We start from the raw sequence: 14,587 nt of genomic DNA on the forward strand, positions 1-14,587 counted from the left end.
AAATCCCCTGGACCGGATGGAATTCACCCGAGAGTCTTAAAGGAATTGAAGGTTGAAATCGGAGAGTTATTGCAAAAACTTGCAAACCTGACAATCAGAACTGGACAGATACCGGACGACTGGAGGATAGCGAACGTCACGCCAATTTTCAAAAAAGGATCGAGAGGGGAACCAGGCAACTATAGGCCTGTGAGTCTTACGTCGGTCCCCGGCAAGATGGTTGAAGCACTGATCAAGGATAGCATAGTCCGGCACTTGGACGCACACGACTTGATGAAACCCAGTCAACATGGATTCAGGAAAGGGAAATCATGTTTGACGAATTTACTCCAATTTTTTGAGACCGTAAACGAGCAAATTGATAGTGGGAAGCCAGTGGACATAATATACTTGGACCTCCAGAAAGCGTTCGACAAAGTTCCACACGAAAGACTTCTCAGGAAACTACAAAGCCATGGCATAGAGGGAGATATACAAAGATGGATAGGCAAATGGCTGGAAAACCGAAAGCAGAGAGTGGGCATAAATGGGAAGTTCTCCGACTGGGAGAAAGTGACTAGTGGTGTACCCCAGGGCTCGGTACTTGGGCCGATCCTTTTTAATATTTATATCAATGACCTGGAGGAAGGAACATCCAGTGAGATCATCAAGTTTGCAGACGATACAAAACTATGCCGGGCAATCAGATCGCAGGAGGATAGAGAGGAACTCCAGAGCGACTTGTGTCGGTTAGAAACATGGGCGGAGAAATGGCAGATGAAGTTCAATGTGGAGAAATGCAAGGTAATGCATTTAGGCAATAAGAATAAGGAATACGAGTATACAATGTCAGGTGCAACTCTGGGGAAGAGTGAACAAGAAAAGGACCTGGGTGTACTGATAGATAGGACCCTGAAGCCGTCGGCACAATGTGCGGCAGCGGCAAAGAAGGCAAATAGAATGTTGGGCATGATAAAGAAAGGAATCTCGAGTAGATCGGAGAAAGTTATAATGCCGCTTTTTAGGGCAATGGTCAGACCACACTTGGAATACTGCGTCCAACATTGGTCTCCCTACCTAAAGAAGGATATAAAACTGCTGGAGAGGGTGCAGAGACGAGCAACAAAACTGGTGAAGGGTATGGAGAAACTGGAATACGAGGATAGACTTATAACACTAGGATTGTTCTCCCTTGAGAAAAGGAGACTGCGTGGGGATATGATCGAGACCTTCAAAATACTGAAAGGAATCGACAAAATAGAGCAGAGAAGATTATTTACATTGTCCAATTTGACACGGACTAGAGGACATGTAATGAAGCTAAGGGGGGACAGGTTCAGGACTAATGTCAGGAGGTTCTGCTTCACTCAGAGAGTGGTTGACGCCTGGAATGCCCTCCCAGAGGAGATTATTGCGGAATCGACCGTCCTAGGCTTCAAGAGCAAACTAGATGCATATCTCCTTAAGAGAGGCATATAAAGATATGGTGGACTATAAATTACACCAGGTGTACACCTGGCAGGGCCTCCGCGTGTGCGGATCGCCGGACTTGATGGACCGAAGGTCTGATCCGGAGATGGCAGCTCTTATGTTCTTATGTTCTTTATGTTCTTATGCTAGATTTCCTTCATAGCCTATTTAGTCAAAGTAAAAGTGCTCTAGTTCTGCAATTAGACTTAAGCAGTGCCTTCGATTTGGTCGATCATGCCATTCTGATTGAGTGTTTGGAGTCAATTGGCCTTTCAGGTAATGTGTTAAAATGGTTTCAGGGTTTTTTGACTAAACGAGCTTATCAAGTCTATAGTGATAATAAACAATCCAGCAGCTGTGTAAACTCTTGCGGAGTGCCGCAGGGCTCTCCCCTATCCCCAACATTGTTTAACATTTATCTCGCCTCACTAGGGAACTTATTGCAAAGCATAAAAGTCAAATTCTACATCTATGCAGACGATATCACTACTGTCATCCCTCTTACATCCCTTTCATCAGAAACAAACAATCATCTGACATTCATCCTGAAACAGATCGGATTATGGATGACTGAATTCAAACTAAAACTCAACTCGAACAAAACCAAATTTTTCTTAGCAAGCCCAAATGACAAAATTAAAGGCTCAACAATTTTGGTGAATGGTCAGGCCTTCCCTGTTGAAGATTCCTTAAAAATCCTGGGAGTGACTCTGGACCGCCACCTTACCCTAAATATACACACAGATTTACTGGTTAGGAAATGCTTCTCGATATTATGGAAACTCAGAACCATCAGAAAATATTTTGACACAGTAATTCCGCTTACTGGTTCAATCTTCCATTCTTAGCACACTTGACTACTGTAACATCATTTATTTGGGAACCTTCAAAAAAACTCTCCAAAGACTCCAAATCATTCAAAATTCAGCAGTTCGTCTGATTTTTGGGCTGAGAAAATGGGAACACGTTAGCCCCTACTACCAGAAACTTCACTGGCTGCCTCATGGAAGCACGAGTTTTGTTCAAGTTTTTCTGCCTTTGTTATAAATCAATTTTTGGCCTGGCCCCTACGTACCTGGTTTCTCAATTTAATCTGGACAGTCCTATTAGGCCCACACGCAGAATTCACATGTTCTCCTTCCCATCCTTAAAAGACTGCTGGACAGAACTCTTGCCTCCCAGGCAGGTAAATGGAATGACTGGCTGGGTAACATTATCATGCATTCCTCATCCTACTTCAATTTTAGAAAAGCAATAAAAACAAATTTGTTCAATAGATTGTAACCTAATTAGCTTATAATGTATCACCGTACCTCAAATATGATGATTTTGTATTGTACCACTTCACTGTATTGTACCACTTCACTGTTTGTCCAGCACCTCTTATTGTAAACCGCCTCAAACTATCATGGCTTTGGCGGAATATAAAAAAATAAATTATTATTATTATTACCTTAATCACTGGTGGTCCAGCAGGGTGAGTCAGTCTCGCGAATTTCTGTGGGAACTTGCGGCAGCCATTTTTTTCAGCGATACTGTGCGGGCAGGAGTGTAAGAGGACTGCTCTGCCCTGATTCACCCTGTTGGACCACCAGTGATTAAAGTTGGCCCAGGGGAGTCCTACACTGCTTTTCTGAGGGAGGGAAGGAAAGGGTGCACGGTAATTCTACAGCCGGCTGAGAGCCGGGTCAGAATCCAACAACCTCACCTCGGGAGAGGGAATAATCACCCCCATTTCAGATTGGCTCATCACAACATTGGACCACCAGGATTTAAGGTGGACCCAAAAATAAACCGAGACCCCCCATTTTTGGGTCATTTTTATGGCCTCAAAATCTCTCTTTATATTCAAGAATATACGATATTTAACTCTTCCATCAAAATATGTTGGTGGGTTCTTTATACACGTGTCACGTTTCTCTATCTAGCGTCACTCCCAAAACTAACACCCATGCATACCCAGCAAGACTATGAGCTTTGGCCTAGGATCGGTAGCATGGAATGCTCCTACTATTTGGGTTTTTGCCAGGTACTTACGACTTGGATTGGCCTCCGTGAAGACGGGATAGTGGGCTAGATGGATCATTGGTCTGACCTAGTAAAGCTATTCTTATGTTCTTATGATTTAAAGGGCAAAGGTCATGAAGAGAAGCCTTTGTCCAATGTTTCGAGGTCTGTCAATTAGAGGAACAGGGTGTGGAGAATTACAGTAACCGTTTGATATAAGCCATGATAATAGCAGAACAAGGTTGTATTAGAGTCCCACCATGGTTTTCAAGATCCTCTTCCAAATACTGCAGCTAGATTAATTTTATATAAAACTTCATTTGATAATATTACACATCTACTTAAATCTCTGCATTGGTTACCTGTAAATGCCAGAGTTTATTTTAAGGTTTTGCATGGTATTAGTTCTAGTTACTTTTCCTCATCTGTCACGCTGCAACCTAACCCCTTCTTTTACTAAGCCATGGTAGAGGTTTCTACTGCGGCCCGGAGAGCTCAATGCTCATAGGAATTCTATGAGCATCGGAGCATTTAGCATCCCAGGCCACAATAGAAACCTCTACCACGGCTAAGTCTTACTATATTAATAAACTAGTTGTACCTTCTCCATGTATATTAAGGCTCACATCATCATTTTAAAAATGTTTTACTTTATGCAATTGTACCTTTATGGAATTAGGTGCGACTAATACTATTCCTCAAATTGTTAAAACACTGGTTATTCAGCAAATATAGTATTTTTCATGAACTTTTTGACTACTTAATATGTGCTTTTATGATGTAATGTGATTAATAATACTAATAACTTTATTTTTATATACCGCAATACCACAAACAGTTCAGAGCAGTTTACAGAGGAAGAGACTGTATAGAGACAGCGATATTACAAAGAACTTTCAAAATTATATTAACATGGTAAGATTAATCAATTTTTCCTGGAAGTGTTTTAGAAGTACATCATGGTAGAAATGGAGTCAAGAGAAATTTGTCAGAGAGATAAGTTTTGATTGACTTCCTAAAAGTTTGGTAAGAAAGGGCGTTTGAGATAAAGTTGGCTAGACTGTATGTATCTATTATGTAATATAACTCTGTTTTTATTTAGGCCCCCTTATATCAAGTTGCAGCAGAGCATTTTAACGCTGGCCGGAGAGGTAATGCTCTGACGCTCATTCAATTCCTATGAGCATCGTAGCATTCATTTCACCGGCCACCGCTAAAACGCTCTATTGTAAATCAGTCTGTACCGTAGATCCAATATGGCATATAAAACTCGATGGGTCTGATTCTATAAGATGCTGCTAGGTGCCTTATCACGCACACCTAGCCATGCCTAACTAACCCTTCCTTTCACTAAACCATGATAGTGGTTATTAGCACAGGGAGCCGCGCTGAATGCTCCACGCCACTCCTGACGCTCATAGGAACTCTATGAGCATTGGGAGCAGCGCAGAGCATTCAGCGTGGTTCCCTGCGCTAATAACCGCTATCACGGTTTAGCAAAAAGGGGAGGGGGAAATTTGCACACAATTGAATTGTTTTTTTAATGGGTTAAATGGCGTGGAAATTAACCACGCCATTAATAAACAATTTTTTAATTGCCAATTTAGATTGCGCCCAGATATCCACATGGCATATAGTAACGCCTAAGTGAAGATTCCCTCCAACAACACCTACCTGAAAAGTAGACATGGTTAGGGGTGGAGAATAGGTGCGGTTGACTTGGGTGTCGGTAGGCTTTGTAGTTAGCGCTGGTAAATTACTGTACTGGCGCCCACACAGGGACAACTAGCCACACCTAACCACGCCTAGGCACCACTATGTGTGATTTTATAAGCGGGGCCTAGCGGTTGATTGACAACCACGTCTACTAGTGCTTGCATGTTAGACACAGTTAGGAGCCATTTATAGAATCAGGCTTAATGTGTTATATGCAAGGAACAAACAATAAAATAAACTATTCATGTACAGTGAACTACAAGTATATCTCACACAATTAATAATTCAGCAATCATAAATGAATATTTAAAAGCTATACATGTAAAAATTTCTTAAACAAGTAGGTTTTAAGAAATTTTCTAAATTGGAGATAAGATGTATAATTTAATTAAAAAAAAAAAAAAAGAATGAATTTCTGATTCCCAGCTTATTGCCTGGTAAGAAAGCAATCTACCCTGAAATTTCTTAAAAATGCATCCTCTGGCCGGGGGAAAGACAAAGAATGGCAGATTTTGCGAAGAGAATTGTTAAATACAAAATAATCCAGGAAATAACAAGGCAGCAAACCGTGAAGTGCCTTATAATGAAAACAACCCAAATTAAACATAATACTTTCCTCCACTGGTAACCAATGTAATTTACATAAAGTAGGATGTAATATAATCTGATCTTCTTAAATTGAAAATCAGATGTAACGTGCGGAGCCTTCGAAGGTGCTTCTGGGTACCAGACAACATAATTATATTACAATAATCTATATCTGATAAAACTAAAGACCACACCAACAGCTGAAATGCTGTCATGTCAAAATATGATCTGATAAGAATGAAATTTCCAAAGAGCGCAGAAACCCTTGTGCACAATTTAATCTACTTGTTCCGATGTAACTGAACTCCTAAGATTTTTATAGTGGATTCTATGGGATAAATTACGCCTTTTACATCAAGATTTTCTTCAGCTAATCTATGAGGAGTTGCAAAGAAAAAAAATTAGTTTTTTGTACAAGTCGTATTGAGTTATGTTATTTTTCTTAACAGTCATTGCATCCAGTCTTCCCGTCTCCTCCACCACCTCATTGCAGACAACAAAGGTGAATAAGGCATCTGTCTCCAGAGGCAACACTCATCCTCTTGGAGGAACTGAGTAATCCGTGGGCTCACAAGAAGTAAATCTTTATTTTTAAAAGGGAGATGCCCCATTTCTTTGCCTAAAATAACCATTTTCCACCTTATCCCTTCTAAAATGTCCTTCTCTAGTACACATCCGAGATGACATTTAAACACCGCATTCAGGATTGACCACGGTGTTTAAATATTTAGCAACAAGCTGTACCCAATTTCTGGCACTGAATATCCAGAGAAAGTTGGTAGAAGTTATCTGGGTATCAATGCCAATATTCAGCACCGGTACCCAGCTATTTTGCTGTTCTAACTTAGTGGATAACTTCCAATTCCACTTGGGCTTCAACCTGATGCAGAGAGTTATTCAGATAATGCCACTGAAAATGAGTGGCATTTATTTATGTAAGCGATTCTATGCAGATAGGTGTTGCGGAATATCCACCCCTTCGATGGATATTCTTTACTCCCTCCCCTTAAAACGTTTCTATGCCAGTAAAAATCATCTCATGGATACGGTGTAAATCTCTGCCCTATGACCTATGGTCAGTTTATCATCTTTTCCATGATGTTGTTTTTGACTCTACTGCCCTATAGCTTCATATCAAGTTCTCTAGTTCAAGATATAGATAAGGCTACGTGCCTTTGACAGGATCATGGATCATTTTCATGGTTTAAAGAACTGAGAGTGTGTGGTGCAGTGGTTAGAGCTACAGTCTCGGCACCCTGAGGTTGTGGGTTTGAATCCCGCATTGCTCCTTGTGACCCCTGGGCAAGTCACTTAATCCCCATTGCCCCAAGTACATTAGATAGAGTGGGAGCCCACTGGGACAGTTAGGGAATAATGCTCGAGTACCTGAATAATTTGTAATCTGCATAGAATTGTAGAATATTTTTAAAAACCCAATAACTTTAAGTGAGATGTTGCATCTCTTGGACTCCTTGGTTCCTTCTAGCTGCCTTCACTGCATTGTCCTACTTTGCAGAAGTGGTTAGAGCAGACATGGGTAACTCCAGTCCTCGAGGGCCGGAATCCAATCAGGTTTTCAAGATTTCCCCAATGACTATGCATGAGATCTATTTGTATGCACTGCTTTCAATGCATAGTCATTGGGAAAATCCTGAAAACTCGATTGGATGACCGGAGTTGCCTATGTCTGGGTTAGAGGCAGACCAGTTTTCATAGCCAAAAATAATCCTCTCTGTGCCCCAAACCAACCCAGAAACGAAAGAAAACAGTGAGGGTAGAATTCCCTCACTTACATTGATGTCCTTTCCGGCCCAGTTGCACTCCTCTCTCCATTCCACAGGTGCTGGCCAGTAAATCTGCAACAAGACAAACAATAGTCAGAAAAAGATTTGGGGGCAAAACTATGTATTTTGTTTCTGTTTATTAGCTCTAATCTTCTAATCTTAACTTACAGCTCTGTCCAGCTCCTGTCCTGCAGTATCCCCTGCTATCTCAGTAGTACGACTGCCACATATACCTCAGTCCTCACCTGCTACAGCTCTCACTACTCTTGAATGTGGTCACAATCCACACAATTTAATTACCAAAATAATCATTTTCCACCTTATCCCTTCTAAAATGTCCTTCTCTAGAACACATGAAGAAGCTAGACACCACGGAGGCATTCCCTCTTGCTAAGTCACTATAGACCAGGGGTCTCAAAGTCCCTCCTTGAGGGCCGCAATCCAGTCGGGTTTTCAGGATTTTCCCAATGAATATGCATGAGATCTATGTGCTTTCAATGCACATTCATTGGGGAAATCCTGAAAACCCAACTGGAATACGGCTCTCGAGGACCAGAGTTCCCTACCCCTGATATAGAGAGTAGTTCTTGTCAGTAGGGTCAGTTTGCCAGGTGAAGGGGCAGTTGGAAGGGATGTATTTTGGGGGGATGTGGCAGTTTGCACTGTGGTGGGACAGTTTTGAGAGGGGCAGTTTACACGGTGGTGGGGCAGTTGCTGAGGGTAGTGTTTGTGAATGGTAGGGCAATTGCAGGGGTTTATTTTTACCAGATTTTCTCTTTAAAAAAGAGGACACCTGGCCCTGCCCCATCCCACCCCCAGATGAACCTCCTATTTCCTTCCTCGAGCTCCTCGAGGCCACATCTGCAGGACTGGAATACGGCTCTCGAGGACCGGGGTTCCCTACCCCTGCTCTATAAACTCCCAGCTCAGCCCTCTGCCGCAACTGCACCATCACTCTGCAAATTGCCCTCCCTCCTACAACTACTAACCTCCTGCCTGCAAACTGCCCAGTTACCCTTTCCACAGAGATGCACGGAAGGGTTGGAAAGAATTCCATGAGCCATGTTTTACATGCTTTCTCCACTTGTTTGATTAGCTTTCATGCAATGAAACAAGGGGGGTGCAAGAAGAAGAGGGAAAGATTGAGGAGAGGCAGGTGGTAAAATTTGATGGCTCATAATGTAATAGGCAGCCTGGATATTTATTAAGAAGTCTTCCTTCTAAATATAATACAGAAGAACTGTCTTCCTCACCTTGCGGTCCTGTTTGCTAATATTGTCCAAACTCAAGGAGATTAAGTGATTCTTGCCACCCACAAAGAGCCGTCCTCGTTCTTCATCTAGCAAAAGGGCATCATAGCAGCAGGAATGCTCCAGTTCATAAGTCTGCAATCCATGAGACACCTGTAACTCTGTGAAAAAGGAGAGCAAAAATTTCTTTAGGCATGGAAGAAGTACAGATAAGTAGTACAGCCCTATCTGAACATTCCTTCCCTTTACACTTGGAATTTCTCTCCATAAGGATGTCATGTGGAATGTTTCTTTTGATTCAATTCCCTCTTTAACATACAGTGCAACCCCCCCTCCAATTTGATCTACTCTATTATTGCGATATAATTTGTATCCCGGTAACACAGTGTCCCATTGATGATCCTCCTTCCACCAGGACTCTGAGATGCATATTACCATATATGCTCAGATATAAACCGACCTGAATATAAACCGAGGTAACTTTTTTCTCCCCAAAAAGGAGGAGAAAAAGGATGACTTGAATATAAACTGGGGGGGGGGGGTGTTAATATTCAAGTGCAGTGCCTTGCTCTGCATCCAGTGCCCCCCCTCACTCTATCACTTGCCAGGCTCTACACCTAGCTCCCCTCCCTGCCTAAGAACTTTTACCTCCCTCCCGCCTCTCCAGTGTAACTTTTAAATGCCTGGTGGCCCAGCGGTGGGCCGGTATAGGAGGGATCCCGCCCACCTCCTGTCCCAGCCAACTCTAAAAACTTTTTGCCTCCCTCTCACCTCTCCAGCGTATCTTTTAAATCTCTGGTGGTCCAGTGGTGAACCGGAGAAGAAGCGATCTTCCTTCGCTCCTGCCAAGAGGAGAGCCGCTAGCTGAATGGCTACCGCGAGTTCTCATGGTGACCTTGGGAACTAGCGAGGTTGCTGCAAGAACTCACGAGACCACAACAGGAATTCATGGCAGCCATTTTTTATGACGGCTCTGCTCAGGGTAGGAGCGTAGGAAGATCGCTCCTGCCCCGCATCACCGTTAGACCACCAGGTAAGGTCTGGGAAAAAATTGCAAATAACCAAATTTGCGAGTTTTAAACCCATAAATTTGGAGGGAAAAGTGTAGCAAACAGTAGACCCGCAGCAGTTATTATTGGTGGTAGTGGGGAAAAGGAAATAGAAATTCACTGGGATTTCAAGATCCCGACACTCAAGATTGCTGGTCTTCCCAGCTTGCCAGTAGTGATGTTTGTAAATGAAACACAGGTTTGCTGTCTGCACCAAATATTTTTGTGATACACCTCCCTTCTCTTGGGAACACACTGTTTGAGAAGCGTTGATTTAGCAAGATGCTCTTGAGAGACCCTCCCAGCTCTGGGACTCTGAGATTCTCAGAGTCTGCAAGTAAAATGTACACATGGACTTTGTCCCCAAATGCATAGTTTGAAAATAACCACTTGTATGAGATAAATCTGATCTAAGGCTGATTAAATATTTCACAGTATTAAAGTCCAGTTACAGAACTCTCCATGAATTATTTATGTAAATTTATGTAAATAATACAGAGAGGTAAAAGGTGATTAAATGAAAAATTGGGCTACAAGCAAAGCAAATGGAGACAGCAAGAACAGCAGCAGAGATGTCAAGTTACCCACTTCCAGGCCAGAGATTTTGGGACAGTCTAGGATTTCTGACCATCCTGGTGCATTATGGGACTTGCAGCACTGATTTCAATGGACAGGATGGGGGTACTACAGATCCCACACTGTTGTAGGATACAGCGGTGCAAAATAGAGAATGACACGGAGACAAATTTGTCCTCGTACCCGCAGGAATTCAAATCATTTGCATGCAAAAAAGATAGTGAATCAATTGCTGTTTTAAAATCGCTATCTTTAGTGAATCAGGGCCCAAGTGGTCCAACCAATAGAAAGAAATTTGAGCACACTTTTCTGCCTACTGCTTCCCCTTGCCCAATGTACATACTTTTAATACTCTGAGGAAGACAATTTTCACCTAAAAAAATTACCCAAATTGCTCCCACTTTGTCTATAACCTTTCAGAGGCTCCAAAGAAAAGGCAATATCATTTAATTTATTTATTTAAAAATTTCTTATATACTGCTGTGATGGGTTGTATGCCCCACCACAGGAGACAAGGCATTCCCAGAAGAAATTACTTATACATGTATATATATAAAAAACATTTTTAAACCTGTACAAAGGTAACTTAGGTCTGAGGCTAGGTCTTGATAGGTCCCTGTTACTATTAATAATAATAATAATAATAATAACTTTATTTTTGTATACCGCCATACCCAAGGAGTTCTAGGCGGTTTACATTAGATTAACAAAAAAATTACAAGTGGTTCGAAAACAATTGAACAATATTAGGAGCAAGGAGGTAGATGAAGTTAGGAGAGAGAGGGGGGGGTAGGTCAGGGGGGGTGGGGGGGTAGGTTGGGAAAAGAGAGGTGGAAGGGGGCAGGAGGAGATTGTTGTTCATTGGAGAGGGGTGTTAGGTGTCTTGTCCATGGAATAGGTGAGTTTTGAGAGATTTTCTAAACCCGAGGTAGGTGGGGGCCTCAAGGACAATTTGGGCTAGCCATGGGTTCAGTTTGGCAGCCTGGAAGGCAAAAGTTTTATCAAGGAATCTTTTGTAGTGACATAGTTTTAGGGAGGGGAAGGCGAAGAGCTGAATTCTGCGGGAGTGCTTGTTTATGTGATTCAGATAGAAGTGAGGGTTTAAGTAGCTTGGGGATAGGCCAAATACTGTTTTATAGCAGAAGCAGGCGAATTTGAATAGGACTCTGGATTCAAAGGGTAACCAATGAAGTTTGTGGTAGAAAGGGGTGACATGTTCCCATTTTTTCAGGCCGAATATGAGGCGGACCGCAGTGTTCTGGATCATTTTGAGTCTTCTAATGGTTTTCTTCGTGGAGCTCAAGTAAATAATATTGCAGTAATCCAGTATGCTAAGGATGGAGGATTGTACTAGCAGGTGGAATGAGGTCTCGTCAAAGTATTTTTTAATGGTGCGGAGTTTCCATAGCACCACGATGCATTTCCTAACTGTGATGTCTGTGTGTTTCTCCAGGGATAAATGTTTATCTAGTGTGACTCCCAGTATTTTTAAGGTTTGTTCAAGGGGGAAAGTAGATCCTTTCACTTGAATTGTGGTGTCTTTGATTTTGTCGTTGGGGGTGGCTAGTAAGAATTTTGTTTTGTCGGGATTTAGTTTTAGTTTGTAGGATAACATCCAGCGTTCAATCTGAGTGAGTATATTTGAGAGTGAGGTAAGAAACTCTGGTGTGAAATTGGTTAGTGGGATGACTATTGTGATGTCATAACTCTCATTAAGGTGAGAGTCCAACACTCTACCAGCGGGTGGTAATAGCAAGTCAAGGAAGTTACGTGAGAGGTGGCAGGAGCATCTCATCCTGCTCTAAGGACCTGATCTAATTCCCTAAGACCTAGAATTATTTTGCATATATTCTTTGGAAGGAAAGAACTGATGCTCGGAAGGTCTTGGGTGGGACTCGGGAAGTTGGTGAATGCTGAAAAAAACCTTAGGAAAAACCAAGAGACTCCATTTTTGCGTTATTGGAAATCCCCTCAAGGGCTCTTGAGGAAGAATCTTTGACTGTTTTAGCCCTTTTTATTTTAAGTATGATATCTGAGTATTTCTTTAGAGTTCTGGCTCCTGCAGGTAACATTCAAGGGGAGAAATGCTGGCCTCTGGCCCAATCCTCAGTAAGCCTGAACTGGAGGTGGCTGCAGACTAGAGCAGAGTGACCAGACAGACCAGTCCGGATCACAACTGTAAATTTACAAATCTAAGCAGTTTACAACATACAACATAGAGTGGCTATAACATTAAAACACACTACTCTTCAAGACATACAATATTCAAAACCCTAAACAATGTCTACAATTTCTGTTTTAATTCATAGAAATGCCTGAGAAAACAAGTTTTCTAAATGAACTCAGAGATTTTCCTCCTCCTTCTATGAGCGTCAGAGCATTACTGTCGCTGCCAACGCTAAAACCTGCGCTACGCGTTAGTAAAGGAAGAGGTTAATCTTTCTAAATTATTTGATTCATTTGTAAAGCAACACTACATTTAAAACATTTTGGATTTATACCGTGGATGTACTGTCTGAAAAATCTAATTCTTTGGCCTTCAATATCAATCCTTGGTGTAGAAAATCGCACTCTTTGGGATGGTTTACCCTTGGCAGTTCAAAACTGGGACTGGCCAAAAGTCTCCAGCCTGGAACTGGGTAACTTGGCTTGGAACTTGGAACTCTTTTCAGTCCCTCTTTTTGTCCCTAATATTCATGTGTATGAAAATTTTTGCTTATGTTTATCTGGTTGCCTGTGAGTGGGAGGGAGAGGGATATACTCGTATATATATATATATATATATATATATATATATATATATGAGTATACATATATATATATATATATGAGTATACATATATATATATGTGTGTATACAGGTATATATTTATCTGGTTGCCTGTGAGTGGGAGGGAGAGGGATATACTCATATATACCCTCCCACTCACAGGCAACCAGATAAATATATACCTGTATACACACACAGGGAAGACATATATATATATATATATATATATATATATATATATATATATATATGTCTTCCCTGTGTGTGTATACAGGTATATCTGAAAAACAAGCATTTGGAGTTCTCCATGGACAAGCAGTATAAGTCAGCCCCACTTTTGGTGACGTCATCTACATTCCCAATTCGGAATTGCTCTCCCAGAGCTCAGGTGAGACTTTTGGGAGCCTCATCTGAGCATATGCAAGTAGCCCTATATATAGCTGTGCAGTTTAGTCTATCTGCCCATCCCAACGGCCGACTCTGCTACCTGTCTTCTCGCCAATTGTGTTGGCAGCCATTGTTCTGTGGTTGGCGCCGGGCTTTGACTTTGCGTCCTTTGCTCTGCTAGGTGCTGTGAGATGAACCTGTTGAGGAGGTCAAACAGCTGTTGGAGTTCTGTAGTGATGGCGACAGGTTGGTGTGGCTGGGTGGTGAGAGCCCTGTTGGTTGTGTGAGGGCAATCTTCCATTTGGCGCAATCTGCCCCTGCTTCTGGCCCCGTGGCTGTGTCTTCTTCTTGGTGGAGTTGAGGAGGCAGAGGAGAAGGAGGAAGAGGAGGAAGATGAAGTTGCCTGGTATTGCTTCCTTCTTTTCCCCTCCTTGCAGGTCTGGTTGTGGTGGTGCTTGCTTGTTCTGGTGTCCTGGCCCTTTAAGTGGGTGGAGTCAGAGGCCATGCTTGAAGCAGCACTGTTTTCTGGCTGTATTGCCTTTTGGTGCTGCTGTTTCTTTAAGGGGGCGGATCCCGGCGGGCTGACGTCATCGGGAGATGATGTCGAGGCAGCCGTTGGCTTCGGGCTGCAAGCAGCATAGCGCCGTGCTGTATCGGCAGAATCAAGCATCGGCGCGGCCAGGGGGGCAGGCGGAGGGGATAGGAGACCCTCAGCCGCTGCCGCTGTTGTTTCAGCCCCCGTGGTCGATCCGGTCTGCTGAGCGGTCGAAGGGGAGGCACTAAGGATGCAGTCTGCTCCAAGTTTGCTGGTCATTTGGAGGCCTGAGGTGAGTTGGAGTGCGGTGGCTACAAGTTGGGAGCCCGGGGAGAGTCTTAGCGGCATCGGGTGTGCAGATGCCGGTTTGCTGGCTGGATTTTCCGCGGTCCCATTGTTGGGGAGTTCTTGTTTTTGCAGTGATCTTCTCCTGGGTTCTTTAGGGTGTGAAGCCGGTTCTTGCTGGCTCTCGGGGA

The 14,587-nt window shown here is 42.7% G+C and overlaps 1 protein-coding gene across 2 annotated transcripts in view; it reads right to left on the reverse strand.

Annotated features, from left to right (window-relative positions):
- Positions 1 to 14,587, reverse strand: part of SEMA3B (semaphorin 3B) — a 251,525-nt gene that overhangs the window by 137,114 nt on the left and 99,824 nt on the right. For both annotated transcript variants that reach the window (XM_033925997.1, XM_033925996.1), the window contains exons 3-4: positions 8,798 to 8,955; positions 7,554 to 7,616 (exon numbers count right to left, since the gene is read on the reverse strand). In XM_033925997.1, the coding sequence (XP_033781888.1) occupies positions 7,554 to 7,616; positions 8,798 to 8,955 (221 nt within the window). The remainder of the gene's footprint in view (positions 1 to 7,553; positions 7,617 to 8,797; positions 8,956 to 14,587) is intronic.

The sequence above is a fragment of the Geotrypetes seraphini genome, chromosome 17, assembly GCF_902459505.1.
Source record: "Geotrypetes seraphini chromosome 17, aGeoSer1.1, whole genome shotgun sequence".
Taxonomy (NCBI): domain Eukaryota; kingdom Metazoa; phylum Chordata; class Amphibia; order Gymnophiona; family Dermophiidae; genus Geotrypetes; species Geotrypetes seraphini.